Genomic DNA, 14,324 nt, shown 5'->3' with positions numbered 1-14,324 from the left:
AAATTTTAAATTTTGTGTAAACTAATTGGACACAACGTCCAAACCCCTAAGACGCGTCATCGGTTCAATATATAGTTTACAATTAATTTAACTTTTTAACACTTATTTTTATTTCATTCAAAAATGTTTTTAAAACTATATTTTGTATTACTACTAGTCTACTATTAAAACTATAAGGTTTTTAAACTATAAATAATTTCTTATATGTGTTAAATTTTTAAATTTTATGTAAACTAATTGGACACAACGTCCAAACCCCTAAGAGGCGTCATCGGTTCAATATGGTTTATACTTAATTTAACTTTTTAACACTTATTTTTATTTTATTTAAAAATGTTTTTAAAACTATATTTTATATTACTACTATTAAAACTATAAGGTTTTTAAACTATCAAGTTTTTTCTTATAAGTGTTAAATTTTTAAATTTTGTGTTATCTAATTGGACACAACATCCAAACTCCTAAGAAGTGTCATTGGTTCATACCTAATTTAAATTTTTAACACTTATTTTTATTTATTTAAAAATGTTTTTAAAACTATATTTTTATATTATTACTATTAAAACTATAAAGTTTTTAAACTATAAGGTTTTTTCTTATAAGTGTTAAATTTTTAAATTTTGTATAAACTGGATACAACATCCATATTTAAAAATGATTTTAACACTATATTTTTATATTAATAAAACTTCTTATAAATGTTAAATTATTAAATTTTGTGTAAACTAATTGGATATAACATCAAAACCTCGAAGGAGGTGTTTTAAGTTCAATATAGTTTACATCTAATTTTAATTTTTAATTTTTAATACTTATCTTTATTTTATTTTAAAAAAATTTTATAATATTTATTGTATTTTTGTGTAATTTACACAAAATTTTGAATCCTTAGGATTGTTGAGTTCACATTTGGTTTTTGTATAACACTCACATCGATTGTAGACTTGTAGTGAGTTTGTGAGATGCTCTATGTTCTCCCTAACTTTTTTTTCTGTCTCTAGGCACGATTTCACGAAACCGGAATCTGTGGACCAAAAGTTACCTAGAGAGTGATTATTTTTGAGAAAATAGTCTTCTTACGAGTATGTTAAATCTAAAATTATAAATGAATGTGATTTTTATCCACACATAACCTTGAGTACTAAATACGAATTTTGTAAAAATGAATCTTTTCTTTGGAATAAGTTTACTTCAAAATTTACAGTGAAAAAATTATAAAAGATCCACTGAACCAATCAAATATTGTATCTATTACCGTATATCATCGACCGGTTTAAAATAATTTGTAATAGGTAAATAACAGAACGACGTCGTTTTAGAGAACCGTGTAAACCCTTTGTAGTTAAACCCTTTCCGCCGCGAACTTCATCTCTCTGCTTTTTCTTCTCCATCGCGAAAATAAAAAATCAGTGAGAGAGATGGCGAGGTCGAGAAGAAAGTACAGGAACTCTAGGGCTAAAGTTCGCGTTGCTCTTCCTAAGAAGAACCCTAATATCTTTAAACCAGCTTTCAACTTCCCTCCCAAGCTCCGCGCTCTCATGGGAGACGATGTCCCTGAATGGGACGATCAAGCTAGCGTTATCCAGAACTACAAATCCTTTGGCGTCATCTCTAACCCTAATTTGCTTGGTATCCGAGCTCGTACCGACCATATGATTCAGGATGATTCCCTCAACGTTCCTCCACCTGTAGAGCCACCGACTGATGATCCTATTGCTAAGGAGTTCGAGCCCATTGATTCTGGAAGCGAACTTGAGGAAGACGGTACGTTTTTCTCCTCTGTCTTTGATTCGATTTTAGATTCACGCTGGATTGATTAGTTTTTCGAAGTTGGTATTTAGGAAATTCGAAATTAGGGCAGAAATCAGGGTTTGGAGTGGTGAATTTGGGAGAACTAATTATACCTATGAAGAATCTTAGTTCTTGGAACAAACATCATTAGTTCATCATTAACGATATGCTTGTGTAAAGCTTCAGATTCTCTACTAATTCATGTCTATGAAACTGATTTTACCTACGAAGAATCTTAGTTTGCTTGATCATCATCTCTGTAAATGCTTGTCTCAAGCTTACAATATTAGTAGACAAAATATACAGAGAATCATGAATATACGTTGATGCCATTGATGAAAACTACACAATATTTATATGTAGCTGTTATTAAGCAAGAATCTGCTTCATTAGCTTTTGGATTCATTACTCTTTCATCACTATGTTTATTAAGCAATTTACAGAGTTGATGCAAGTTTCCTTTTTGTGGTAACTAATTGTTGAAATGCTTTGTTGTGAGATGTGTAGATCTTAAGACAGCATTGGGGAAGCAAAGAAAAGATGGAAAGAGTGCTCCTTTACAGCCGCTTACCACTATGCAACGCACACATATAAGGCGTTTGGTGGAGAAACATGGTGATGACATTGAGGTTAGATCTATAATCCTACTGATTCTATCATTTTTGCTCTGTGTGATGATACTCTTTCTAAGTTCTAACATCTATTCCTTTGAACAGGGCATGTACCGAGACAGGAAGCTAAACTCGATGCAGCATTCGGTTGCAACACTTCGAAAGCTATGTACGAGATATCAGATTTACAAAGACAAGAACCCGATTTTAGTTTCATGATGATGATGATGATCTCTGTATCCTTTGTTCAATTTTGTTATAAACTTGCAACAACACTACAATGGTTATGAAGTTTCTATAAATCAGAATTCAGTATTTTTTCTATTCAGAAGCATCTTTATGAGGTGAAGAGGACATATGCAAACTTATAAACCATATTTAATGCTTAAGAGTTTTCAGTTTTTTCACAAAGAAATCGTCACTCTCTGTGCAAGGAAACACACTCACAGAGGAAAGCAAATCAAAATTAAGATTATTTTTACTATCTTATTATCAAAATCAAGAATCTCACTTAAGAAGCCACAAATCAAACTATATCATATTCCAGTGAAGCTTCGGCATTGGTAATCCCAATATTCCTTTGCTTGTTGTAACCTTTCTGCTCTCTCTGTTTTACGCCTTTCTTCCCAATAGTCTCTGCAGCTGCATTATTGCAGGTTTTGGAAATTGTAAGTCAGTCTTTTTAGAGACAGGTTTTAAAGATTAAAAGAAGAATGGTTGTATATGCATTTACCTTCGCTTAAGTAAAATATTGAGCTCATCCAAGTGAACAGCACCTTTATAAACCCCATCCTGATATCGAATGGGCGAAAATACAGAGATTTAGTGCATAAAACAAGGAAGACTAGTAGACTACTAAGTCGTAATTAGCAGTGGAGAATGTGTCTAACCTCACGGCAAAGCGGGCATTTTTCAGTTGCTTCTGCGGTTTTCAAGCCATCAACTACGTTTACTGATGCAGCAGAGCAAGCACACATGTAGCAATATATGTGACCGCAGGTTAGAGATATTGGATCAAACACCGTGTCCTGTTTTTCGCCAATCAATTGTAATCCGTAAGTTAAAGACTTATTAATAGCATTACATTTAAAAATATTCATTGCTAAAGACTTAGTCTTTGAAGTGGAACCTGCAAGAGGAGAGTGGAATAACACCTTGACACGACAAAGTTAAGACTCTATCCCTATAGGCTGATACTTTCTTCTATATTTCAGATTACTAATAAGTCAACTACATTGAGATTCTTCTTAAGTTTCTTACCAGGCATATTGAACAAGTCAAGTCAATGTCAACTTTGACGGAATCAGAGAGCTCGCAGGAAAGTAAAGGCTTCCCATCGTCGAAAGTCAAAGCGCAACCATCAAACAATGCATGAACAGGAGGAGGAGGAGAAGTTATAGTAGCTCCAGATTCCTTCTTAGATTCTTTCAGATTGATGTGAAACGCCATAAGCTCGCAGAGCCACGGTGACTGAAGGATTTCTATTCGCATTTTCTGGACCTGAGTCTTAAACGCTTGTCCTTGCCTAGACTCATGAATCTGCAACACAAAGATGCCAAACATATTGAATAAACAAGTGCTTAAAAAGACCATCATCAGTCTTTGGATCTTACAATAGTAGATGATTATCAACCTTGTCATATTTCTTGAGGATTTTTCGAATGGCGACGGCATTGATGAGAGCGTAATTAACCAAATCTTTACCCTCTTGGATCAAACCATGATGGTCCTTTTTTCGACTGTTGCCTCTGAGCCAAGTAAGACACTTTGTAAAACCAGAAGCTAAATGAAGCTCAAGAAGCTTCTGAGCATGCTCGTTAAACCATCCAACAACATCTTCCATTTCCTTGAGAAGCTCCGGGAAAAAAGTCCCATCACAAACTACAAAATCAATATTGAATTCTCAAACCAAAAGGAGAAAAGCAGGGGATGATGATTCATTCACAGGGTAATTATGTCGAACAGTACCTGGGCATTCACGAGAACAATTGTGGTTGATTGCATCAGTAAAAGAAATTCTAGAAGGAACATGATTTCTCCTGCATCTCTTGAGAATCTTCTTGAGTTTCTTAAACCCAACACCAGGAAGATTCTTCTTCTCCTTCTGTCCTTGCATGTACTCTTCATACTTCTTACAAAACTTCATTTATTTTTTCTCTGAATTTCACAACTCAATAAAACAGATAAAGGTTACAAATTTAGATGACCATCAACAAACAAATTCAGCCCTCAAACAAAAAAAAAGGATTTTGATCAACAAAACAGAGTCGCTCTTATCTCTTTCCCTATCTCTCTCTTGCGTCTCGTGTTGGCTTAATTATGTATGAAAATGAAACAGAAACAAAAACAGAACAGAGACGTATTTATGAATAAATGAAGGTGGTGGTGACTGGTGAAGTCGGCGGAAATAACAAGTTGTGAAATAAAAGAATATGAGAAAACAAAAAAAAAGTCAAAACGTTTGTTTTGGGAACATATCTTCTTCTTCGTTAAAAGGTGAAGTTTGTGTTATGAGAGTTATGGAAATATATATTAATTCTTCTGTGCAACTATTGGTGGATTTCAATTTCAATGACTTATTATTAATGTAGTGACAGACTCGTTACGAATACATTAAAGATTTGGGTTTTTTAAAATTAATGAGAGCACATTTGTGATTTGTTGTATATCACACTCGATCTATTTCTTTATGCCGCGTGGATGCCAAAGTCTGGATTCTGTGTATATCCTATTCGTTGAATTTATTTAGTCTCACATTTCTTTATTATCGTAAACTATATAAAATTATGATATAAAATCTGCGAGATATTTTACCATTCAAGAAGGGTTATTTTGCTATAATTTTTGTTGTTTTCTTTTACGTATACATGTTGATGGGAAAAAAAAAACTCTGATGTAAAGATAATATATAAAATATGAAAACCACTGTGTAATTTGGGATAAAGATGCCACCAGAAAGGGCCCTTTTGTTGGTTTTTCTCCTTTGTGGGGTCAAATTAGAAACTTGGAAATAGTTTTAAGAATATAATATATTTTTTTAGGAAGTTTAGGCCATTTCCATTGGTAAGATACTTTAAAAGTTTCTCAAAAAAAAAAAAAAAATATTTTACTATGATTTAGTTTATGTCCAATAATAAACACACATATATACACATAGTCTCTCAAAAAAAAAATATAATAATATTTTACTATGATTTAGTTTATGTCCAATAATAAACACACATATATACACATAGTCTCTCAATCATTATTCTAAAGTTTCTCTGCAGAGAAACTATTCTCAATCTCTCTCATATCTCTCTCCTACTTTATTATTATTTTATATTTTTTAGTTAATGAAAAACTATGTGAGAGACTACTCATGGAGATGCTCTTATAATTGACTTGGATTGGATTTCGCCACTAAAACTCTGCTTTATATTATTTTCAAGCCGCGCATTTTGTTTATTTTAACTTTACGACCCCCTTAATTATTACTATGTGTATCATGATTTTGCACTAACATTTTTCATCCAGAGTCACCCACCACTGTCCTTTTTTCTTTGCTTACATTTTTTTTTCATCTTACAAAAAAAACAAAACAAATTAGAGGTATATGCTCTAGTGGCAAAGAAAATTTAACTTTGAAACTTTAATTTCTTTTAGCTTTATTTGAATGGTGTAATAGTGATGCATTAAACCCTTGCATTTTAAATGTTTAATAGAAAGCTATATGAATTGTACTATTTCTTACTACATAATGAGGTAATGTGATAACATATAATGTTTCATCTTGCTAGTGTTCTAGGTTTGAACGTTTCAATTCACTATTTACTTTTTGAAAAGCTCCAAAATATCAATTTAAAGTTCCAAATGAATCGACAAAAGTTCCAAAAATAAAGTGGCACACCATTCATTTGTCTGCTCAAGTGGTCATTTGTTTTATACAATTCGACTGGTTATGATCATTTTAAGGCCTAGTGGCCAGTGGGATTTGATGTTTTCAAAAGGAAAACAGAAAATACGCATTAGTCAAATATTTTCGAATTACACGGTTACTAACTTAGCATACAATCATTTTCTTATACATTCTAATTAACAATACAACAATGTACGATGTGTAACGTATTAAACAAGTAAATAAATTGATGCCTTTAAGATTTGACAAGAAATCAGTCGTCTCTTGCGTAACTAAAATGCAAAAGACACTCAAGGAATTATAGGTATTAAGTACGGCTTTTTATACGAAAGCGTATGTCTTGCTTTATACGCAATATTATATATATAGGTCAAACACGCTATATCCAGCTCTTATGCTAATCCATAAGATAAACATAGTTTTGAAGAATACATAATCACCTTTATCTATCAAAGAGAAATTGTAATAACAGACTAATACCTATTTGGCTTTTTCTAACATACAATGTTTATATCTTGATTTATTGTAAAGATGATAAAGAAAAAAACATAGTAATGATTTTATTTAGCAAAAATAAAACATAGTAATGGTTTGCATTTCCGACAACTAAGCATTATAACCATTGAAATCAAATGATCAAGACGAAGCATATGATGGATGGTGCAGTGTTCCCTTGAGGAAGGAAGAGTACCAGTGAGCAGAGAGTTTAGGGCTCCTCTTAAGAGAAGGATCCTTGAAGTCCACGTACAATAATCCAAAGCTCCTCTCGTACCCACCAAATAGCTCAAACACATCCATCAACGACCACTGAAAATACCCTTTTACGTCCGATCCTTTCCTGCTGTGTCAAATTTTATGCTTAGAATCTGACTGACACATCCATTGAATGATAACTTGAACAACTTTTACTGTTACCTGAGTGAATGAAGCACTGCTTTAATGTACGAGCTCAGATACTTCACCCTTGTTGTGTCCACAAGTGATGAGCTGTGAGGAGTCATTTGTCCTGTAAATGAAGAATCAATCACCCGACAGAGAGAGAGAGTTTAAGACACATGAAGAAGCAAACTAAAGTCTGAGAGAGGCAGAGAGAGATAAAGAGAGACCATTCTCTAGGATATAGACAGGAGGGTTTCCATAAGTTTCTTTGACATACAAAAGTATCTGTTGCAGACTCCATGGTGTATTTGCATACTGAAAGAAGCAAATCATCAAACATCAGTCTTGTCTCTTGTAGGTGATCACATATAAAATTGATATCTACATACAAACCTCATTCTCGATTGATGTGTTTCCAACCACTGCAAAATGGAGAAACCAGTGAGCCTGCAGATTTTTAACTTTTAATTCTCAGACAGTATCATATAACTTACAGGTCATTTCCACGGCTATATCTGTGTTGAAATCCTGGAGATTAGGTTTCAGAGAGGAAGAGTTGTCTTTGACATAAAGCGCCATGTAATTTATCACTCCAACGAAATCAAATGCGCCTTTAACTTGTTCTGACTCCTCCTCTGTAAAAGCTGGCAATCTAGACCCAACATTGGTCTTCATCGTCTCAGGATAATCACCAAACACCAACGGATGTAAAATCCTTACAAAAACCGAATCAAGAAACTCAGCGCGAATCAAGTCATAGTCAATGTGATGCTTCAACATTAGGTTCTTAATGACTTACCAACCAATATAGAAGTCATTCACTCTAGCTGTTGCCTGCTTATCCTTCACAGAGTTAGTTAAAGGGACAGCTCCATATGTGTATACGCTAATGCCTACTGATCCATGTTGCTTGTACTGTGTAATGAAGAGGACATAACAAAATGCAATGCATATGGAAGATGGGAGAGAGGCAGAGAGAAGAACCTTGTACTGTTGCTTGTATAAGATTGTTGCAGAAGCGTGTGCGAGCAACATGTTGTGTACGGCAATGTAAGGCTCAATGGAAGAGTTTCCTTTGGTACAATTAAGTCCAAATGGAGGAGAGCATCGAGCAGGCGGTGTTATTCCCTGGTCATACCCTCCAAGGGCAAACACATTGACCTCGTTTATAGTAGTCCAATGTGACACTCTATCTCCAAACTCCTTGAAGCAAGTATCTGCATAAGCTGTGAAGTCTCTCCTATAACAATAATCATTACAAAAAGATTGATGAATAAGTTTGATATCACCAATCAAAAAGAAGGTGAAAGGAGAAGAATCATACACGATTTCTTGGCTGAGCCAACCTCCATACTCATCTTCTAAGGCCTGTGGGAGATCAAAGTGGTGCAATGTAACATGTGGCTGGATTCCTGGTGAGTCGAAGAAGTAGGAAACACCATGAGAATATTAGGTTTGTTTGGTCTTGTAGCTAATTAATTAACAGGGTCAGGGTACAAGTTTAACCATGAGTGATCAATTCATCAATAAGATTGTTGTAGTATTGTAGCCCCTTGGGATTGATTGGTCCTCTTCCACCTGAAATAAAATCATATTCTTCATCAATCCATTGATAATGTTTCGCTTCGATTGGTTTATCAATCGAGTCGTGGAAAAATCATACTTGGTAAAAGCCTTGACCAGGATATAGAGAATCTGTAAGCCTCCAATCCCATGTCTGCCATGAGCTTCACATCTTCCTGCAAACGTTTCCATCTGTCACATGGAGACAGAGACATATATTATATACTAGATGGGAAGAAAAGGGACCTTGTATTTGTGATACTGGTCACATGCAACATTTCCAGCTGCTACTCCGGAGTGTCCTGAAATGAAACTATATATGTAAACCTCTTGCCAAAATTCTCGAGCTATTCAGAGAAACATCAAGAGAAGAAGAAACCAAACCGGCATGAGCAAAAACATCCCAAATGCTAGGAGTTCTCCCATCTTCGTCAGCAGCTCCTTCCACCTGTTGGAATTTATAGACAAAACACTGGTTTATCTGATAGTTTCTGATCTTTTATCATTCTAACATGAAGGTGAATATATATGTAATGTTACATCTCAGGAAAAATACTCAAAAAAGGGTTGAAGAACCTGATAAGCTGATGTGCCAGAGCCAAAGACAAAGCCTGGAGGGAAGTCATTTCTGCTGTATTTAAGCGACGAAACTGCGGTTAAAGCCAAAGCCAGCAGAGGAAGGAACATTAGACTATTGCTCAATAACTTCATCTCTCTGGTCTTGTCACCGTACAGAGCAAAAAAACTTTAGCAAGCAAGAACAAATACGAACGGTGAACCCCTTGTGATAGATTATTTAAGTACTTTAACAAGCAAGTACAAGTTTGGTTGAAACACGGAACTGCATTCGTCTGCTTCTAGGAGTGGGTCCACTTGTTTTGACAAGTTTGATGAAGAAGTAAAGAGCAAATCGTCCAACGATATAGAAAATAGGGAGCAGCATTAGCTTTCAAAAGGCTTTTTGTTTGTTTCCTTAGCTTTAGTATTTTTTTGTTTGGACCCACATGTTAACATATTGAGTGATCAACACCATAGTACCACACTCTCTAAGTAAAGACACTTTCATTATCTCTCAATGAGCAGCGAATACTTTTCAAAGAGATTGTTGATTGCCTTTTGTTGCATGTTCTATATCATCCAATAAAATCAAGTTTTGTCTTCAGGCTTATATAGCTCTCTAAGCTAAAGAGGACAGAGAATCCAAATCAGGCACTACTATACCAAGGATATAGAACTATAAAGATGGAATCGAACATGATATGATTGCAAAAGAGCATGAGAAATTAGGGAAACGAACAAAGGACTGAGTTCACCACAAAAACCAAGTTCAAAGCAGACGTCTCCAGACAAGATTCACCGGTTACTGGAATCGTACAGTTCAGGCTATACAGTCAGATTCCGGATCAGGTCTAAACACGACGTTGTTTAAGTGAGAGCTTTAGTTAATTAAGAAAAGGATGAATCAGAAGGAGGGAAAAGAAACGATATCTTCAAAAAAAAACATCATTCTCAAAAGTAAAGGGATCCAGAAGACGAAGAATGGCAAGAATATTACAAAATGATAGTGCAAATCAAACTTGTCGCATCTTCTACAGTCAATAAGCGTTCAGATATAATCCACTTCAAGAAAGTAGAATTTGTTTTGAGTAGCAAGAAGATGCTTCTCTCTTCTCTTTTCACCTGGATATCTCCCATTTTACCTGCAAACAAGAGCTCAGATTCAGATTTACGCATTATCAAACAAAATCAGATTGCAATGTTTCATTTCTAAGAAAGATTATGTACCTCGATGGACTCCTAGTGTGGATAGGACTCTTGGCTGGACTTGGCTTGCTAGGGCTCTTGCTTCCTTCCTTCTGAACCTGTGATACAGAAAAGCTATTAAGATAACGAACAATGTAAAACAGAAGATTATGTCAAAATAAAAGAGGGGTCACAAGTTGGATCTTGTTACTCACAGAAGGTAGAGGAGATCTTGATCTTGAACGCGATCTGCAAAAGTCCAAGAAAAGAAACTCAGATTCAAAAATCCAAACATGTTGTGTTTTATACTGTTCAGCAAGGTCCTGGAGCCTCTCCTTCTATCTCACAGAGATTAAGAAGTTGCAACAAATAAAAAAAAAGAAACATAAACCAAACTATTCTGCTACTTAGTTAAAACATAGGTGATAGGACAGAGGTTTTATAAGCCATGTGGCCAAAAAAACTTGTGTTGCCAAATGAGCCACGGACGTCCCAAGAGAACCCAGATTCCATATTGTCAATCCATCGAGCCAATATAGTTTTACAGAAATCCCGATATAATATTGTGATCCAAGTGATCCAATGTCTCCACTGTTATCCATCTAGCAGCAATGTAAATTAGTGAATACTATATCAGGAAGCCACGAAAAGCAAAGTCTCTATTCCAAAGTTTCCCATACCTCTTAGACGAAACACTTGTCAACAATCAATTTCCATCCAGATATTAATTTCCATTTTCTAGTCGTATGTAAATCCATATCTATGAAACAAAACCATTTTCTTCTCAGGAAAGAAAAGAGCATATTTAAAAATGCTAAAAATGTAAGGCCAATCTCGCAAATCTTAACCAGAAAAGGGCTAAGCATCTAAATATAAGGATGGAGTAAGAAGGGACAATAATGACGAGCAAACAGCAGGTGTCAACAAAAAACCAGTATATGCTCAATCAACAAGAACTTTGAGCATCAACAATGACTTTTCTAATCAGATTTTCATAAACTTCACAGGAAAATCTACCGACTAAGTAATGTTGCCTGGTGCATTCTGAAAAGGAATCAAATCATTACCTTCTTGGAGACGGTGACCTTGACTTCGAGCGGGGGCCAGGAGATCTTGATGTAGATTTTGCAGGGGACCTACGTGAAGACTTTGCCTTGGGACTTCTGCTCCTGCTCCTGCTTCTGCTCCTGCTTCGGCTCACGCTTCGTCCACGGCTGCGGCTGCGGCTCTTAGAATAGGATCTTCCCCGGCTAGGACTCCTAGAATCCTTCCTTGAATCATATTCTCTAACCTAAAGAGATATGAAACAAAATATTAAACACAACAATGAAAAGATCACAATTCACAGGAAAGTCAGCTTCAACTAACCCGGACATATCCATTCGAAAACGCATTTCGAAACTCTGTGTCGTCGAGCTTTTTCAGCTGGGGAAATTCAAGAGTGAGAGCTAATCAGTGATTAAGGATGAGTAGAACAAACTCTCAACCACAGAAGAGAAACAGGGAAAATAGCTTACCGCATACTTCATGTCCTCATAGCAGGTGTAATCAACAACTCCAGTTGTCCCTACAGTAAGATTGTCCAAGATTAAAACCATTCAACTTGGTTTTCGATGGACAAGATTATATGGGCACACTTATTACCTCTAGCATCACGGTACACTTGCGAGAAACAGACATCGCCTCCTTTACGCATGTGATCCTAATGTAAAAGTGATTCATGTTAGAATTCAGAAACTTTAAAGATACAAGGGGAAGTAAGGAGTTTTGTTGACCAGTGTGAAGTCACCTTGAGATCTTGCCAAGAAGCAGATGAAGGCAAGCCTGTGACTAGAACTGTGGTGGACAAAAGAAAAACAAGTAAAATTAGGAACAATTCCTACAACTTTGGACAGAATAATGCAAATTATATGACTACATACCACGAAACTCTGATCTCCTAGATGGCCCACGACTACCACCATCACCACGGCCGCGACCACCACCACGGCCACCACCATTGAAACTACCCCGAGTATCATCTGATGAACGCCTCCCACCATGCGCCAATTCCACCTACAAAAGGCAAACATTCGTTAAATTAGATTGAAAACCAATCCGAAAACACTCAAGAGTTGTAATTAAATATCTGAAATTCGAGTAATAATAACTAACCCTCAAACGATGCCCATCAAAGTCATAGCCATCACGACCATGAATAGCATCTTCAGCATCCCGAGCATCATCAAACTAAACAGATTAACGAAACACAAATAGGAAGAAAAGTCAGAACAAGTTCAAATTCTCGAATCATAACAACAGAGAGCCAAACTGTAATAACATCAAGAATCATAACACATGTCACTGCAAGAATAAGAGGTGGTAAGCTGACCTCAACGAATGCATAACCAGGAGGCCTTGGAGGAACCTTCAAATCAATTTGAACAACAGGTCCATACTGAAACAAAAGGAAGAAATAAATGTTACGGAGACTTATTATTATCGAGTGTAAGCGAAAACAAGGTTTACATAGCATAAAGACGAATCCTTTACCTTACTGAACAAATCTTCGACCTCTCTCTCACGGATATCGCCAGGAAGGTTTCCGACGTACACGGTTCTACTCGAACGACTGCTCATTCTTCCTTTATCAAATCCAAAAACACAAGTCCAAAGTCAAGATTCAAACTTTATCAAGAATGTCTGAAGCAGAGGAAGCGAAAATTCACCTGTTGGTCGTCGATTTGAGATCTCTCAGCCTCCGCAATTTGGGAATTTAGGGTTTCGAAGTTGGCGAACGATATAGGTTAATAAGGGAGCGTCACGTGAGTCACGTGAGCCTTTTATATACTATAGTGTGGCGAAGAAACGTTTCAATTATCTGCTTTAATCAAAATCTTAAAACATTACAAAGAAAGCAACTTAAAAAATTCTCACAAACAAAAAAATTACATGTCTCCGAAACTGGCTTGTTGTTAGATAGGTTCATTTGCCTGTGACCATTCCAACTTTATGGAGATGCTTCTAAGACTATATTGTTCGAGTAATGTCATTCTCCGTCAGTCGTCTTAATTATAGCCAGCTACAAACATAGAAATTGTAAGGTTAGTTTTAGGAAGACAAATATGGCAAAACATGTTTGATCACTAACTAGGGTTGGTTCTCTCCAAAATTTGACATTGTTCTTTCATTATAGGCGTAAGAACCTTGTTGAATTGGTTTGTAGTTAAAAGTCTTTTGCCTTGAGATATGTCTTTGTTGCTCTTAGAGAAATCTGATTTTGAAGTTTTTGATTTGTTAAGCAGATACAGAATCAAGCAAGGAGATTTGTGCTGAGGAGAAAGAGTTGTCAGACAAAAAATCTCACTATAGATGTCGTCGAGGCAGAAGGAATGATTACAAAGCTATTGATTCCATGACTCATAACATTCTTTTACTTATAGATTCGATCAAAGCACTGTTATTTCTTCAGGTGACTGACTTTCATCCACTAAGATGAAAAACTGCTTCCGAGTCGCAATGCGAAATCGCAAAGCCTTGAGAAGTTGTATAGATGTTTTATTCATAATTGTACAATTGTAAGAGAATAAACCAGTGTTTGATATAGTTTCCTCCACATCTTTTAAATGCTGAGATAACTACTCTAGGAAATGAAATACGGTACAGGTTTTATGTGATCAAATATCTCTTGATGTTGAACAAAGATTAATTGAACCGAGGCCGGTTCAATATTTGATATCATTTCGGATCAAACAGAAATTAGACAAGCTCTTAGCCCAAGTATTGGGCCTAAGAAGCCCATTGGGCTAACACTAAACAAAACCCTAGGGACTCTTGTGGGTCATTTATATAGTCCATCC

At 35.7% G+C, this 14,324-nt stretch overlaps 4 protein-coding genes and 2 long non-coding RNA genes across 16 annotated transcripts; 2 read left to right on the top strand and 4 right to left on the bottom strand.

Annotated features, from left to right (window-relative positions):
* The first annotated feature begins 1,340 nt into the window (after positions 1-1,340).
* AT1G02870 (nucleolar-like protein) lies at positions 1,341-2,808 on the top strand. The gene is made up of 3 exons (NM_100168.3): positions 1,341-1,764; positions 2,299-2,420; positions 2,508-2,808. The coding sequence occupies exons 1-3, from the start codon at positions 1,419-1,421 to the stop codon at positions 2,619-2,621; spliced, it is 582 nt and encodes a 193-aa protein (NP_563668.1). The 5' UTR covers positions 1,341-1,418; the 3' UTR covers positions 2,622-2,808.
* On the bottom strand, positions 1,791-2,250 carry AT1G04153. The gene has a single exon (NR_138659.1). It is a non-coding gene; the product is annotated as an other RNA (long non-coding RNA).
* Positions 2,760-4,878, bottom strand: NLA (SPX (SYG1/Pho81/XPR1) domain-containing protein; the record flags this gene model as incomplete). 3 transcript variants are annotated; one of them, NM_100167.3, is made up of 6 exons in its annotated part: positions 4,371-4,878; positions 4,036-4,283; positions 3,663-3,941; positions 3,293-3,430; positions 3,136-3,194; positions 2,760-3,044 (listed from the first exon to the last, which is right to left on the bottom strand). In NM_100167.3, exons 1-6 carry the CDS (start codon positions 4,546-4,548, stop codon positions 2,939-2,941), a joined length of 1,008 nt encoding a protein of 335 aa, NP_563667.1. In that variant the 5' UTR covers positions 4,549-4,878. The 3 variants fall into 3 exon arrangements, with proteins under 3 accessions (NP_563667.1, NP_001117218.1, NP_001321448.1); NM_001123746.1 differs by having other exon boundaries at positions 2,760-3,038; NM_001331361.1 differs by lacking the exons at positions 2,760-3,044; positions 3,136-3,194; positions 3,293-3,430 and having other exon boundaries at positions 3,633-3,941.
* Positions 3,408-3,685, top strand: AT1G04147. Its single transcript, NR_138658.1, has one exon. It is a non-coding gene; the product is annotated as an other RNA (long non-coding RNA).
* A 1,723-nt stretch (positions 4,879-6,601) lies between the features above and the next one.
* On the bottom strand, positions 6,602-9,648 carry BGLU11 (beta glucosidase 11). 5 transcript variants are annotated; one of them, NM_179247.6, is made up of 13 exons: positions 9,319-9,648; positions 9,127-9,190; positions 8,989-9,044; positions 8,843-8,918; positions 8,686-8,757; positions 8,504-8,591; positions 8,164-8,419; positions 7,979-8,094; positions 7,674-7,894; positions 7,573-7,601; positions 7,407-7,494; positions 7,216-7,306; positions 6,602-7,138 (listed from the first exon to the last, which is right to left on the bottom strand). In NM_179247.6, exons 1-13 carry the CDS (start codon positions 9,451-9,453, stop codon positions 6,937-6,939), a joined length of 1,494 nt encoding a protein of 497 aa, NP_849578.5. In that variant the 5' UTR covers positions 9,454-9,648; the 3' UTR covers positions 6,602-6,936. The 5 variants fall into 5 exon arrangements, with proteins under 5 accessions (NP_849578.5, NP_563666.1, NP_001117217.1 ...); NM_100166.4 differs by having other exon boundaries at positions 7,979-8,013; NM_001123745.2 differs by having other exon boundaries at positions 7,979-8,419.
* A 380-nt stretch (positions 9,649-10,028) lies between these two features.
* SR34 (RNA-binding (RRM/RBD/RNP motifs) family protein) lies at positions 10,029-13,383 on the bottom strand. 5 transcript variants are annotated; one of them, NM_180602.2, is made up of 13 exons: positions 13,194-13,383; positions 13,018-13,109; positions 12,857-12,922; positions 12,640-12,714; positions 12,408-12,540; positions 12,275-12,321; positions 12,130-12,187; positions 12,003-12,052; positions 11,854-11,910; positions 11,553-11,776; positions 10,701-10,734; positions 10,528-10,604; positions 10,029-10,442 (listed from the first exon to the last, which is right to left on the bottom strand). In NM_180602.2, exons 2-13 carry the CDS (start codon positions 13,102-13,104, stop codon positions 10,439-10,441), a joined length of 912 nt encoding a protein of 303 aa, NP_850933.1. In that variant the 5' UTR covers positions 13,105-13,109; positions 13,194-13,383; the 3' UTR covers positions 10,029-10,438. The 5 variants fall into 5 exon arrangements, with proteins under 5 accessions (NP_850933.1, NP_001321307.1, NP_001321308.1 ...); NM_001331358.1 differs by having other exon boundaries at positions 10,158-10,442; positions 10,701-11,245; positions 13,194-13,339; NM_001331359.1 differs by having other exon boundaries at positions 10,203-10,442; positions 10,701-11,245; positions 13,018-13,105; positions 13,194-13,281.
* Between the last annotated feature and the right edge of the window lie 941 nt (positions 13,384-14,324).

This window comes from Arabidopsis thaliana, assembly GCF_000001735.4.
Source record: "Arabidopsis thaliana chromosome 1 sequence".
Classification (NCBI taxonomy): Eukaryota; Viridiplantae; Streptophyta; class Magnoliopsida; order Brassicales; family Brassicaceae; genus Arabidopsis; species Arabidopsis thaliana.
Note: the sequence above shows the minus strand (reverse complement) of the source record. Positions and strands in the feature narration are given on the sequence as shown.

Bases quoted from the DNA above. Each gene is read 5' to 3' on its own strand.
- AT1G02870 (NM_100168.3), top strand. From the start codon at position 1,419: ATGGCGAGGTCGAGAAGAAAGTACAGGAACTCTAGGGCTAAAGTTCGC. The intron at 1,765-2,298 runs GTACGTTTTTCT...TGAGATGTGTAG, and splicing joins AAGCGAACTTGAGGAAGACG to ATCTTAAGACAGCATTGGGG. The intron at 2,421-2,507 runs GTTAGATCTATA...TCCTTTGAACAG, and splicing joins AACATGGTGATGACATTGAG to GGCATGTACCGAGACAGGAA.
- BGLU11 (NM_202017.3), bottom strand. From the start codon at position 9,453: ATGAAGTTATTGAGCAATAGTCTAATGTTCCTTCCTCTGCTGGCTTTG. The intron at 7,495-7,572 runs GTTTGTATGTAG...TGCTTCTTTCAG, and splicing joins ACACATCAATCGAGAATGAG to TATGCAAATACACCATGGAG. The intron at 7,142-7,215 runs GTAACAGTAAAA...AATTTGACACAG, and splicing joins GCAGTGCTTCATTCACTCAG to CAGGAAAGGATCGGACGTAA.
- SR34 (NM_180602.2), bottom strand. From the start codon at position 13,104: ATGAGCAGTCGTTCGAGTAGAACCGTGTACGTCGGAAACCTTCCTGGC. The intron at 12,715-12,856 runs GTCAGCTTACCA...TAATCTGTTTAG, and splicing joins CTGGTTATGCATTCGTTGAG to TTTGATGATGCTCGGGATGC. The intron at 11,911-12,002 runs GTAAGCTATTTT...GAATTTCCCCAG, and splicing joins ATGAGGACATGAAGTATGCG to CTGAAAAAGCTCGACGACAC.